The sequence below is a fragment of the Scyliorhinus canicula genome, chromosome 5 (genome assembly GCF_902713615.1).
Source record: "Scyliorhinus canicula chromosome 5, sScyCan1.1, whole genome shotgun sequence".
NCBI classification, from domain to species: Eukaryota; Metazoa; Chordata; class Chondrichthyes; order Carcharhiniformes; family Scyliorhinidae; genus Scyliorhinus; species Scyliorhinus canicula.
The window spans coordinates 170,610,821-170,624,950 of NC_052150.1; the positions used below are offsets into that span (position 1 = coordinate 170,610,821).

General features: G+C 44.9%; 1 protein-coding gene across 1 annotated transcript in view; it reads left to right on the plus strand.

Moving 5' to 3' along the window:
- Positions 1–14,130, plus strand: part of malrd1 (MAM and LDL receptor class A domain containing 1) — a 499,008-nt gene that overhangs the window by 155,879 nt on the left and 328,999 nt on the right. Inside the window, exons 15-17 of the mRNA XM_038796452.1 lie at positions 5,374–5,479; positions 6,049–6,416; positions 7,413–7,831. Coding sequence (XP_038652380.1) covers positions 5,374–5,479; positions 6,049–6,416; positions 7,413–7,831 — 893 coding nt within the window. The remainder of the gene's footprint in view (positions 1–5,373; positions 5,480–6,048; positions 6,417–7,412; positions 7,832–14,130) is intronic.

Genomic DNA, 14,130 nt, shown 5'->3' on the forward strand with positions numbered 1-14,130 from the left:
GGCAAACAGAACATTCCGGGGTTGGGCACAGGTAAGTACAGTCACCATGAGTGAGATGGTCATGCCCGGGTAGTATCCTGGCACTGCTGCTGATAATGCTCCTCGTAATGCCCCAGCATGATGTTATGGGACCCAACTCCTGGAATTTATTTTTCAAAGTGTTCAAACATTTGGCGAGAAAGCCGGCAGTGCTGCTGACGGGCCATGCATAGCTTTCCCCACCTGAGTAGACACTTCACCTACTATTACAGCCTCAACCGTTCACGCCAGCGGGATCTTATGGCCCCGCTGATAGGCCCACCCACCCGTCGTGGGTTTCCTGGAGGCGAGGGGCGCAGTCAATGGGACCCCAGTTGACAATGGCAGGGCCAGAAGATGCCGCCATCAGTCATTGGTGGGCCACCTGGCTGTGGGTTGTACGGAAAACCCCGCCCATCATGTCCAGTTCTGAGCATTGCCGTTCAGGAAGGATGTGAAGGCTTTTGAGAGGGTGCAGAAGAGATTATTAGAATTGTTTCAAGTGCCATGGACTTCAGTTAAATGGATAGATTTGAGAAGCTGTGGTTATTCTCCTTAGAGAAGAAAGGGTTGAATGGAGATTTGATCGTGGTGTTCAAAATCATGGTAAGAAGTCTTACAACACCAGGTTAAAGTCCAACAGGTTTGTTTCAAACACGAGCTTTCGGAGCACGGCTCCTTCTTCAGATTCACCTGAAGAAGGAGCCGTGCTCCGAAAGCTCGTGTTTGAAACAAACCTGTTGGACTTTAACCTGGTGTTGTAAGACTTCTTACTGTGCTCACCCCAGTCCAACGCCGGCATCTCCACTTCAAAATCATGAGTGGTTGAGACAGGATAGATGGAAAAAAAACAGTTTCCCTTCAGGTGCTCTGGTCAAGCATCAAAGGATACTGATTTAAAGCAGTTGACATGAGGAAAATCTTCTATTACACAGCGAGTAATTAAAAAGTTTACAGAGAGCAAAAGAGATGAGTGTGAAATACGTGTGGGAATGCAGTATAAGCTGAAATTTCATAAAGTTAAAAAAAATTAATGTGATTTTTTTTATCATAAGGGAAAGATTTGACATCCCACAGTTGGAAAATTAGCTTTCCAGAAACAGTGAAGCTGTTCAGAAGTAATTCTGAAATTAATCTTTAAAAACCTCATTCCATAGAACCCCTACAGTGCAGAAGGTCGTCTTTCCGCCCATAGAATCTGCACTGACCCTCTGAAAGAGAACCCTACCTAGGCGCACTCCTCCGCAATCCCACCTAACCTGCACATCCCTGGATACTAAGTGGCAATTTTATCATAGCAAATCCACCTAACCTGCATATCTTTGAACTGTGGAAGGAAACCAGAGCACCCGAAGGAGAGCCACGTGACCCTGGGGAGAATGTGCAAACTCTGCAGTGACACAAAGCTGGAATTGAACCTGGGCTCTTGGCATTGAGGCAGCACTCTGCCACCGTTCCGCCCTTAACATTCAATAAGCCTTTTCTTCATGGCTTTTTCAGAAAGATGAAGGGCAGAATTTAATGTTATTAGAATTGTACAGCCCCGCCAAGTCAATTGACCTTTGAATGGCTGCCACATTTTACAGCCCTGCCATCGTCGGCACTCCCCTCCCCTCCCCCCGCACCCCGGAACTGTACAATTCCACCCAAATAGTGTAAAAGGGAAAATTTTCATCAGTTCAACCATTTTTACTTAATTGCAGTATGGGGATACTTCAATAGCATTCTACTTACACGCCTGTGACATTGCCTGTCTCCAGTGTATCCAAACTCATCTGCTACTGAAACAATCATCCATACCTGTTACCTCCAACTCAACTATTTCATTGCTCTCCTTTCCAACTTGAATTTTCCATCCTCTCTGAACTTGAACTCATTAAAAACTCTGCTCATGTATCCTAATCCACACTAAGCCCCTGCACTTATTGACCACTTTGGTTAAAGTCCACCATCGACTTTCACATTCCCTCTATGGTTTCACCCTCCCCATCTCATAAACCTCAGACTATCTTCTGAGAGCTCTATGTTCCTCTAACTCTAGCCTCTTGTGATTCCCCCAATTCCTTCATCCCACTATTTAGTGGTCCTGTCTTCAACTATAAAGGTCCTAAGCTTCCGTCCATAAACTTATCTGCCTCTTGAACGTGCATATGAATTAGAATCATGGTTGATCTACTTGTAACTTCAACCCCCATAATCCTGCCTACTGATAATCTTTCATCCTTTTCTTAATCAGGAATCTACCTCGCTCTTTCTTAAAAATATTCAAAGACTCTTCTTCCACTGCCTTTTGAGGATGAAAGTTCCAGAGACTTGTGAGCCTCTAAGATATTGTTTTTAAAATCTCCGTCTTAAATGAGCGACACCTTGTTTTAAACAGTGACCTCTGGTTCTAGATTCTCTGACAAGAGGAAACATCCTCCCACATCCACCCTGTCAAAATCCCTCAGGATCTTAAAGGTTTTGATCAAGTGGTCTCTTATTCTTCTAAATTCTAGTGGAAAGAAGCCTAACTCTCCAACCTTTCCTCTGAAAACAACCAGCCCATTCCTGAAACTAGTCTGGTAAACCTTCTCTGGACTGCTCCTAATGCATTTACATATTTCCTTGGACAAGGAGATCAATACTGCCCACAGTATGCCATATATAGTCTCACCAAAGCCCTGTACAACTGAGGCATCACCTCCCTACCTTTGTAATCAATTCCCCTCACAATAATTGATAACATTCTACTATCTTTCCTAATTATTTGCTGTACCTGTATACTAGCCTTCTGTGATCCAAGCATTAGAACACCCAGATCCCTCTGCATCAGAGCTCTGCAATGTCTAACCATTTATATAATAAGCTTCTTAAAAAATTCTTCCTGCCAAAATGGGCAATTTCACATTTGTCCACATTATGCTCCATTTGCCAGATTTGTGCCCACTCACTCTATCTAAGCCCCTTTGTAGCCTCCTTACGTCCTCTTCACAATTAATTTTCCGACCTAGCTTTGCATCATCAGCAAATTTAGCAAACATGGGTGGGATTCTCCCCTACCCGGCGTGACGGGGGGTCCCGGCGTAGGGGAGTGGCGCCAACCACTCCGGGGTCGGGCCTCCCCAAAGGTGGGGAATTCTCCGCACCTTTGGGGGCTAGCCCCGCGCTGGAGCGGTTGGCACCAGAAGACTGGCGCAAAAAACCGGCGCCCCCGGCAGCGGGGCTGGCCGAAAGGCTTTCGTCGGTCAGCGCATGCGCCGGCGGTGACGTCAGCGGCCAGCTGCCGCTGACGTCACCACTGGCGCATGCGCGATGTGGGTTTCTCTTCCGCTTCCGCCATGGCGGAGGCCGTGGCGGCCGCGGAAGAGAAAGAGTGCACCTAGGGCACTGGCCCGGAGTCTGAGCGGGGGGCCCCGATCGCGGGCCTGGCCACCGTGGGGGCACCCCCCGGGTTCGATCGCCCCCCCCCCCCCCCCCCCCCCCCCAGGACCCCTGGGTCCCGCTTGCGCCGCCGATCTCGCCGCCACCAGAGCTGGTTCAAACCTCGGCGGCGGGAGAGGCCTCCCAGCGGCGGGACTTTGGCCCATCGTGGGCCGGAGAATCGCTGCAGGGGCCTCGCCGATCGGAGTGGCGTGGTTCCCGCCGCCGCCACTTCCCGGGTGGCGGAGAATTTCTGCCACTGCGGGGGCCGGATTTTCGGCGGCCCCAGGGGTCGGAGAATTTCCCCCCATATCTCCAGTCCCTTGATCCAAGTCATTCATATAAATTGTACAAAGTTGAGGCCCCAGCACTGATCCCTGTAGCACACCACTAGTCACATCCTGCCAACCAGTATATGTCCCATTTATGCCAACTTTCTGTTTTCTGTTAGCCAGCCAATCTTCCATCCATGCCAATATGGTACGCCTACAACATGAGCTTTTATTTCCTGCAATAACTTTTTATGTGACACCTTTTGAAATGCCTTCTGGAAATCTAAGTACAGTACATCCACCAGATCCCCTTTATCCACAGCACATGGTGCTCCTTCAAAGAACTCAAATAAATTGGGTAAACATGATTTCCTTTTCACAAAATCATGTTGACTTTGCTTGATTTCCTTGAATTTTTGCGATTGCCCTGCCATAATATCTCTAATAATGGTTTCTAACATTTCCCCTATGCCAGGTGTTAGAATAGCTAGTCCATAGTTTCCTACTTTCTATCTCTTTCCTTTTTTGAACAAACGGATTACATTTGCTATCTTCTAATCTAATGGAACCTTGCTGAATCTAGGAATTTTGGAAAATTAAAACGAATACATCGTGCGGGATTCTTTGGCTGTGGCCGTGCCCGGCGACTGGAAATTCCTGCCCGAGGTCAATGGACCTTTTGATCCGCGTCCCGTCCGTGGCTGTCTTGTAGCAGGCGTGGCCAAAGAATCCAGCCCATCAACTATCACAGGAGCTACTTCTTTCGAGACCTTAGGGTCAACCTCTGACTGCTCCTTTCGAACTCTTCTTCAAACCCACCCCTTTGTGCAAGCTTTTAGTCATCTATAGAATCATAAAATGATACGCTACAGGTACCGGGTACCCATTGCACCTCTGCCAGCTCTTTGAAAGTCCTATCCAATTATTCCCATCAATTTTTCCCCTTCAGATGTTTGTACAATTTCCTTTTGTAAGTTACCACTGAATTTAGTTCCACCATCCTTTCAGGCAGTGAAATCTGGATCATAATGATTTGCTTTGGAAAAAGTTTATCTCTTGTCACATCTGGTTCTGATGCCAATTACTTTAAGTGTGGGTTCCCTGATTATGAACTCTTCCACCATTGGAAACAATTTTGCTATATTTGCTTTATCCAAACACTTATTGATTTTGAATACTACTTTTACATTTTCCTTGCACCTCCTTTGATCTGAGGTGAACAATTACCTTATCTCTCCATGTAAATGAAATCCTACATTTCTGGTACCATTTTAGTACATTTTCTCTGCGTTCATTTTACAGCCGTAACATTCTCCCTAATGTGTACAACTTTGAATTGGACATTGGGGTGTAACCAAGTTTTAGCATAACCTATTTGCTTATAAAGACAAAGATCTTGTTATGGACACTTGTTAAAATAGCTTTCTCAACTTGTTCTGCCACCATCAAAGATCTATGTAGGTACGCCAACATGTCTCTCTTCCTGCACTCCCTTTAAAAATATCCAAATATCTCATTCATTGGCTCATTTAAAAAAAAAAATTATTATGCTCCAGTGGAGTGCTTAGGGATGCTTTACTATGTTTAATGCATTATATAAATGCCAGTTGTTGTGGTAGTGCATAGTGATTTCAATAATTTTTTCACGTGTATTTTTGGAAATATCTGCCTTTTATTTCAGGACACTTCATGTTTATTCTGAACAACAAGAGCAACTTTTTTCAGACTGCAGAACTGACTAGTCCCCGATTCAGTCAGTCAGGAACAGGATGCACCATGTCCTTTTGGTAGGAAATAATTTCAAATTCATGAAGATTTGTCAGAATGTGGAGATGATTCTTTTGAAGTATCGGAACTCTTCTCCAGCACTGTTTGAAAATTGTCACTTGCGCTAAATCGCTTCACATTTCAAACTTATTTTATATATGATTAATAGATTTTAGGAATGAAAAACTTTTTAAGGATATATATTTCCTTTATACGCCACCAGCTTCACTTGAGAAATGTTTCTTTTTCTTTACTAAAACAAAATGCAAGTTCAAATTGCATGATAATTAATATAATTTTTAAAACTATTTCCACCAAAGCAGCTTTTTACTGGCTTGAATCATAATGGTTGGGATTCTACGGTCTGCCAGCCGCGTGCGTGCCAATCACTGGCGGCATGAGTCTATCTTTCCGCTGCTTGTCAAAGGGATTTCTCTTTGAAACCACCCCACGGTGCCACAAAACCCGCTGGCAGGCGTGCACTGCCAGCAGGAAAATTGAATCCCGACAACTGGAGAGTTCCAGCCAATTAGTTTTTGACCATTTTTGAAGTCTAAACAAATTACTTGCCATTTTCTATCTGCAATAGGTATTATAATTATGGGCAGGCTGTAGGGGCCGCGAAAATGTACCTGGAAGTCGATGGTGTGCAGAATCGTACTGTGGTGTGGTGGACTTACAATACTCAATACAATCAGTGGATGCAAGGCTCTGTTCAGCTTGGGCGTCTAACACGACCCTTCCATCTTACATTGGTGAAAGTCAGCCTGAGCATTTATTATGGTGTGGCAGCAATGGATGATATCATGTTTGCCAACTGCTCCCTTCCACCAGCTGCAGAGAACTGCAAAGGCACAAATTGGTTTTGGTGTGGAGAAACCAGAGCTTGTATCGACCGGTTACGAGTATGTGACCTTGTAGATGACTGTGGTGATGATTCTGATGAAAGCAATTGTGGTAAGTGGAACTTGAGGATTCTGCTAAACGCTAATGTTGCCCATTCAAGAAGTATGTGTTTAACTTGTAAAGAATATTTGTGCAAATTATTTTACACGTGCATCAATGTCCACATTTATTGTTCTTTAGCGAAATTGCTAATTTTCCATCATGATAATTAACATTGGCTAAAGTGCGACTGGTCGAAAGATCAGGCAACAATATGGGTAATGGCTTGAGAATTAGGTCAGCACTCAGATATGATTTGGTGGGTGCTGGACTCTCTCACCAATTTTTGCAGGGTCTTATTTAGGTAAAGCCTTAAACCTTTATCCAGTAAAACCCTCCACCTTCATCACCACCATCTCCCCCCCAAACAAACCCCAAAATCACCCACGTTAGAGTGAGGAACGAGAGCTGCCAGACTGGCAGTTTTCTTCTCCAAGCCTGGTGGCTGTGTGTATGCACCGCCAACCCTCCCACTCCATACCCCCCACTGACCCCCCCCCCCCTTCAGCCTGCCCCTGCCCCGATCACTGCTCCCCACAAAGGGGCTAATTGGTCCCAACCACAACCTTCTGATATTGGAGCTGCTGGGGCCCCCTAAAGCATTAAGGATCTGCCTCAAAGTCTTTCCCAACGCTACAGCATTTAAGCTGCACCCTTAGTAGCCTGGGAGCCCACTAGATATTTTTAGATTGGGGAACCTCCGTTTACCCACGCGTACTCTATTGGGGGCAAAGGAAATGAAAATCCAGAGAGATATATAATGGCTGACTGAACCACCATCATGTTTTCCACCATCACTTCAAATCAATATTACCCATTAACATAAAAAAGGATGGGAAAACATTTGTTATTTGGCATTTTATCAGTAAATTGAAGAAGTTGATTTGTTGCAGATGATTCTAGCCACAACCTCTTATCCTGGTTGATATTAGTAACCTCTATGATATAAATGTCTGTGGACGATTACCCATTTAAGCAATTAATCCATTTTTTCCATGCCTTTGACAGCTCAGGATCTGCTCTGTAATTTTGAAAATGGGCCATGTAACTGGCAGCAAGCTAAAGGTGATGATTTTGACTGGACAAGACATAAGGGACAAACTTCAACGGTGAACACAGGGCCATCCAAAGACCACACGGTGGGTACATCAGAAGGCTACTACCTTTACATCGAAGCATCTGCCCAACAATTTGGAAGTACAGCTGTTCTCCTCAGCCCAATCTTGGACGCCACAGTCACTCACACCAACAAGACCTGTATCTTCCGTTTCCATTATCACATGTTTGGAAAACAGATTTTTAGGCTGGCAGTTCACAAAAGGACATTCCGCAATCTGAAGGGGGAGCAACTTTGGGTGAAATACGGTGACCACGGCGACATATGGATTAGAGAGACTCTATTTATCAACAGTTCTCAGCCATTCCAGGTAAACATAGTTAAATAACACAAGATTCTCTGGAATTCTTTCCCTAAGCTTCTCTGCCTCGCGACCCCTTTTTCTTCCTTTCAGGTGCTCCTTAAACCTAATACCACCAAGTACAACCAAATGTTTAGCCTGCCCAAAAATCTTATGTAGCTTGCCGTCAATTTTTATTTTAGAATGCTGCTGTGAAGCGCCATTGGACATTTTGCTATATTCAAGGTGCTATGTAAATATTCTCAAGAACAAGGGCAATGGATCACATAATCAGGTTTTGGTTTGTAGATCGTTAGATAGATGAAGATGATTGGTTTATTGAAAGATTATCATGGCGGCAGGTACTAAATTGTGTTGATGGTACAAGGCAAGTAATCATCATTCATAACATACCATAGACAATCATTAAAGCAAAATCCAAGTATAAATTAAAGGAGTGCACAATTATGAATGTTCAGAACAGGTTTAAAAATGCCGGTCTCCTTAATTTACAGAATAAAAGTGAATGGCCTACTGCACTCAGCATTTTGTACCAAAGTCCATCAATAATATGCTGTCAGGTTCAGTTCCTTCAATTCTCAATCATTTACATATTATTTATGAGTTTGATAAAGCAGAGGAGGGTGGGCTGCCTCATAGTCTATTTGTTTGCAGCTGCAACATATTTATTTCATTGCTTCAATTGAAAAATATACATCAAAAATTATAATTATAATTAAAATTCTTATTAATAATAATAATAATAATAATCACTTATTGTCACAAGAAGGCTTCAATTAAGTTATTGTGAAAAGCCCCTAGTTGCCACATTCCGGCGCCTGTTTGGGGAGGCTGGAAAGGTGATGAGATCTACCATGCGGAATTAGTGAAGTTTTGCGACACTAAAACTCAGTAGAAATTTGAGTTAAACATCTCGGATGCAAACAAGAATCTTTATTGCCTCTATTTGATTATAATTAGGAGAAACTTAAATCTATTCTCAATAAAGTCCGGCTAGCAAAGGACTTAAAGAGAAGTAACTTATAAACAATTTAACTTTCAAAGTAATACAGAAATGGTTTCTTGCTTACGGCAAAACAGCTTGCATTTACTTCAAGAGTTAGAGTGGAAAAGTGAAAATATGAAAAATAGAGATAGCGAATAATTAGATCAAAGTATAGGATGATCCCGGAATAAAGATGGCCGTACGGCCCATCATGTTTAAAGGAAATCTTATCAGTCTTGAGCCATCTATTTACACCTCTATGTCATCCTAATTGGTGTGGATTAGAATCAAATACATTTGATTCAATGGTTAACTGTCAATCCTTAATGTGCAACATAAGTTCTGAATGTTTCATGTTTGAATATTTGTGTATGTTATGGAATGCCATTCTGTGCTATTATTAAGACTGGTTTCTACTGGTTTTATGCTGACTTCGCTTTATTCACATTATGAACAATAGTGCCTTCATGTTGCTATGGTGCCTGCTTCATCCTTGATTAGATTACTGGTACAGCTCATTTCTTAATGTCAAACTGTCTTTGAAAATATGTTTCTTAGAACAATAGCTTTTTCATCTTCCTTAGTAAAAATGTTGTTTTAATCTCCAATGAGTTTATGCATGTGTCAGGCTTTTTGTGTCTCTGTTGAAGCTGTGTGTTTTCTCATGACCTGAGGTTATGAGTGCTGAAATCCTCAATTTAAAATGGGTATTAAAACTGAGGCTTAATATTTACACTAAATAGCCTTCTTTTACCTATCAAATATATCAGGAAATAGTCGACTACTATCAAACAGGAATTGAATCTGCACTGCTAGCGTTGTTCTGCATTGCAAGCCAGCTGTTTAGCCCACTGTGCTAAACCAGCCCCATGTTATTACAAGAAATGAGAAGTTCTTGTATGAATTTAGTACCACTGGCATATTTTGTCTTTTTGCTTTTTAATTGATTTCTATGTAAGATATCAAAGGTGGAATATTTCTGAACTGTCCTGTGACATTTATTAGTTCCATCACCTTGCAAATTGGCCAATTTGAGGCAAATCACAACTGGGAGACTGTTCCTTATACAATGTTGGCTTTTGACACATATTTGACCAGAATGGCATGGTTTCCAAAGCCTGTGGAGAAAATCCTGCTTGATGTTTCATAATAGCATAATCAGACAAAAGTAGACATTGAGCCAGAGGAGGTGACAGTGGGACAGATAATTAAAACCTTGGTCAATGAAGTGGGTTCTAAGGGATGTTTTAAAGGAGAGGAAAGAGATGTGGAGAGGCAGTAACTTTTAAAGAGGGAGCATAGGGCCGAAATGGCTAACAGCATGGCTGCCAATGTAGAAACAACGGAGGCGAGACTGCACAACCAGCCAGGGTTTGATTATTATGTTATTCTCAGAAGCATGTAGGGCTGCAGGAGGTTAGAGATTGGAAGCAATGAACACATGGAGCATATGGAACAGAAGGATTATAATTTTAAAATACTGGCCTTGCTGGACTGCCAGCCAAAATAAGTCAGTGAGCGCAGGGATACTGAATGAATAGGAATTGTTGTGAGATTTGGTAAGCTCAAATATATAGAGGGTGGAAGGTGGAAAGGCAGCAGAAAGAGGTTTAGAATAATCAAACCTTTCAGAGCTATTGTGAATTGACATGGAACAGATAATTTGGGCGGAATTCTCGGTCCAGCGACACCGGAGTCGCGAAACACGATTGGGTGGAGAATCGCCTGTCAGCCGCAAATCGAGGCTGGTGCGGCGCCCAACGGAATGCCGTGCCCTGGTGCCTCGACAGTGGTGTGAATGTGCACCACGCCACACACCAGTGTGGGTATGCAAATTGTACAGTAAACGTGTTGTCATATCATTAACGAACCTAGCCCGGCAATATACCCCCCCCCCCCCCACCCCCCCCCCCCCCCCCCCACCCCCTCTGGGGCGGTGTTGCTTTCAATGCTATAGAACTCACAGGATTCAGTCCCGGCGTCAGCACTCAGTCTCTCAAGCAGAAACCTTGCCCTTTATATTCACAAATAGATCTTTGTTTTGCAATATCTTGTTTTGTGCAGATGTATTGATACTGGTTCATTAATACTATTAAGCCTGATACCTGCTTTATAATGCAGGAAGCAGACAGCGTTGAGTTATACTTTATTTTATCAGTTTATTTGTTGGGGGCATCACTGGCAAGATAATATTTATTATCCATTCCCTTGGTTGTCCCAAATGTATTGAGATTCAATCACATTGGGTGGACTTTTCCATTCTTTAATCTAGGGGCAGGTTTTAGCGGGTCTGTTAGACACGGCTGCAAATCCTGTAATGGCTGCTAAGTCTTGCGACATGCCAAAAGCGGGATTTGTGCCAGTGAGATTTTGGAACGCGATCTTCCCTGGCCCTCCCCGATGATGCAATCAGGTTCATGCCCAAGAAGAGCGAGACCTGGTTTGCATGAATTTGAATCCATTATAATATATTTAGCCTGGCTATCATCGCATCTTCAGCCCTTATCGAATCTTCCCACCCACCGTGTGTGACACCACTCCGGCACAAAGTACTGCCGCTTTTTATAAATGGGAACCAGGCGCCATGACCTCCGAGAGGGAGGAAGGAAGTGAGAACTACTGTCTCCACTGAGCATCAAGCAGTCCAAGGAGACAGAGCCCACCGGCCAGCGCCAGAGAAGGGAGGGGGAGGGTTGCTTGGGAGTGTCCGGGGTACTGGAGCAGGGTGGGGTGTCAGGTGTCTCCAAGATGGGAGCCGTATAGGGCTGCAGTGGTATGCTACTTGTGTTGTTAACATGGTAGCACAGTGGTTAGCACTGTTGCTTCACAGCACCAGGGCCCTAGGTTCGATTCCCGCTTGGTTCACTATCTGTGCGGAGTCTGTACTTTCTCCCCGTGTCTGTGTGGGTTTCCTACCACAAGTCCCGAAGAGATGTGCTTGTTCAGTGAATTGGACAATTTGAATTCTCCCTCAGTGTACCCGAACAGGTGCCGGAGTGTGGCGACTAGGGGATTTTCACAGTAACTTCATTCCAGTGTTAATGTAAGCCTACTTGTGACATTATTAAAGATTATTATTATTAAATCTTCGAGAGGGCTGTTTTAGTCTGCTGTTGCAGCATGGGGTGGCTGTGGCTACGGGCTACATAAGGTGGAGGTGCGGTGTGATGAGACTTAAAGAACCGGGCCTAATAGGCCGGGTGGATGAGACACTGAAGGTGAAGGCAACACGGGTGACTTAGATTGGACAAGGGCATAGGCTGGGACCAGTCCTGCAATGGAGGTGGGAGGGCACCTGAGCTGTGAGTGAACAGTAGCCACCAAGTTGTAGGACTGGCTGTTCCACATCCAGGAGGCCAGTGGGTCAGGGGAGGTGCTAATGTTGTCCGGCTGCTATAGCAACCATACCCTCTCTCTCTCTCTCTCTCTCTGACCTCTCGCAGGTAACTGATTGATATCAGTAAAGAGCAAGTGGAGCTGGCTATTCTACTTATTACAATTCTGTAGGAGCACAGACTCCAGCAGCAATGTACAGCAGCACACAGGGGAAACCCAACGCAGGATACCAAGGGGCCACAGGGCAGGCTCAGGGGCCAGAGGCCCCACTAGCTGTACAGGGGACACAAAGGCACAGAATGAGACCAAGGGTGTAAAGGTCTTGAATGACCTTTATGGTGTTGGTCGTTCTGGGTGAGTGTGCGTAACACTCAATTTGGCTCTGTTTCTTTACTTAGCTCTGGAGTCACCAGGTATCGTTAAGATACCGCAACAAGTTCAAGGTGAAGTTCAAAGCAATAAAACCATACACCAATTAGTAAGTTCAAACAACTGAGTTTATTATAATACAATTATAATAACTACCCATGCACACGCTAAAAGGATTAAGCTATTCCTACCGCTAAATAAACTAATACTTATCTCGAAGGAACTGCCGGGTCAGGGAACAAGGCCTCTTGCTCTGCTCTGGTCTGCAGACTTCAGGTTGGTATAAGTTAAAAGGGGTCAGGAGTGTCTATCTCTGGTAGCGATCATTGTGAGACACTTAGTTGCTGGCTGCTGCTGTCCGAACCCTCTCCTCTCTCTCGTTCAAGGTCTTCTTGGCAAAAGCTGGTCGAGGTGCTGGTCCACGGAGGAGTGCTGGTCAAAGAGAGAGGAGGGCTGGACGAGAAGACTGAACCATGTGTGGGACCTGTCTTTTATAGGTCCCAGGGATCCGCGCCCCTTTGGGCGGACTCCCTTACCTGCTTGGAATCGCTTGGGTCTCTTCCCAATCAATATGTTTGAATCCCCTCAATACTGAGGTTGTTCCTTAGCTACTGGGCGGGCTCTCAGGCTCTTTGTTTTCGAACCCGGTTGGTGGCTGAGTGTCTGGTATCCTTTACAATGTTGCAGTTGCTTCCCCATTTGTGTCCATTGTGTCTGGAATTGTTCCATTAACATGCTAATTATCCCGGTGATTGCCTCATTAGTATGCGGAATGTTCGTTTCGGTGCTGTCTGCTTTCTTAGCAGACAGAATTCACACCTGCTTGGTGTAGCCTGCTGGCACTGCAAACATTGTCCATTTTATCCTATATGCTTTGCGTTCCTCCATTTTGTATTCAGGGAAATGGCCAACTTCGGTGGCTACAATGGAAGACAACTTGTGCCATAGGAGACTCCGGCTCAGCAGGGAGACTGTGCAGTACCTGTGCCACATCTTTCCAGACGTGGCACCACGTGGAGACGGGGGACACCTCCACGCTGTAGCCATGAAGCTCAAAGATGCCCTTAATTCTTATGCAATGGGTTGTTCCAGGGCTCCATGGGTGACCGTTGTGGCATCTCACAGGCATCAGCCATAAGTAAACCCTTGAGGTTTACTTCAGTAAGAAGTTCCCCGCGCATGCGAGGATGGCGCGGCCCAAATGCGCATGCGCAGGACTGAGCTGGCCCAACTGCGCATGCGTGGGTTGGTGCAGCGCCCATTTGGCGTCACGTAAGGAGGCTGGAGTGGCCAGAATAGGTCGTGCCCAGGCCCTGTTCGCGCCGTCGTGAAACACTTGGCCTCAATATCGGAGAATCGCCCCCCTTAATCATCAAGGTACTGGGGATGGGGAGTCCTTGGGTGTCCGCTGCCCAGTCAATGTAGGAGGCTGATGACGACTCGCAGTGAGGAATGGTCTTTGATGCTCCTCACCTACTGCTTCTGTCTGACTCCTGTCTGTCTGCTGTTCGCACGCCGACTCGCTGGCTCATGTCTGAGTGAGGTTCTGCCCTACGATCCTTTGTCCTTTAGCTCTCGAGGGGGATTAGCAGCGAGGGTCTCGGGTTCACTGAGTCAT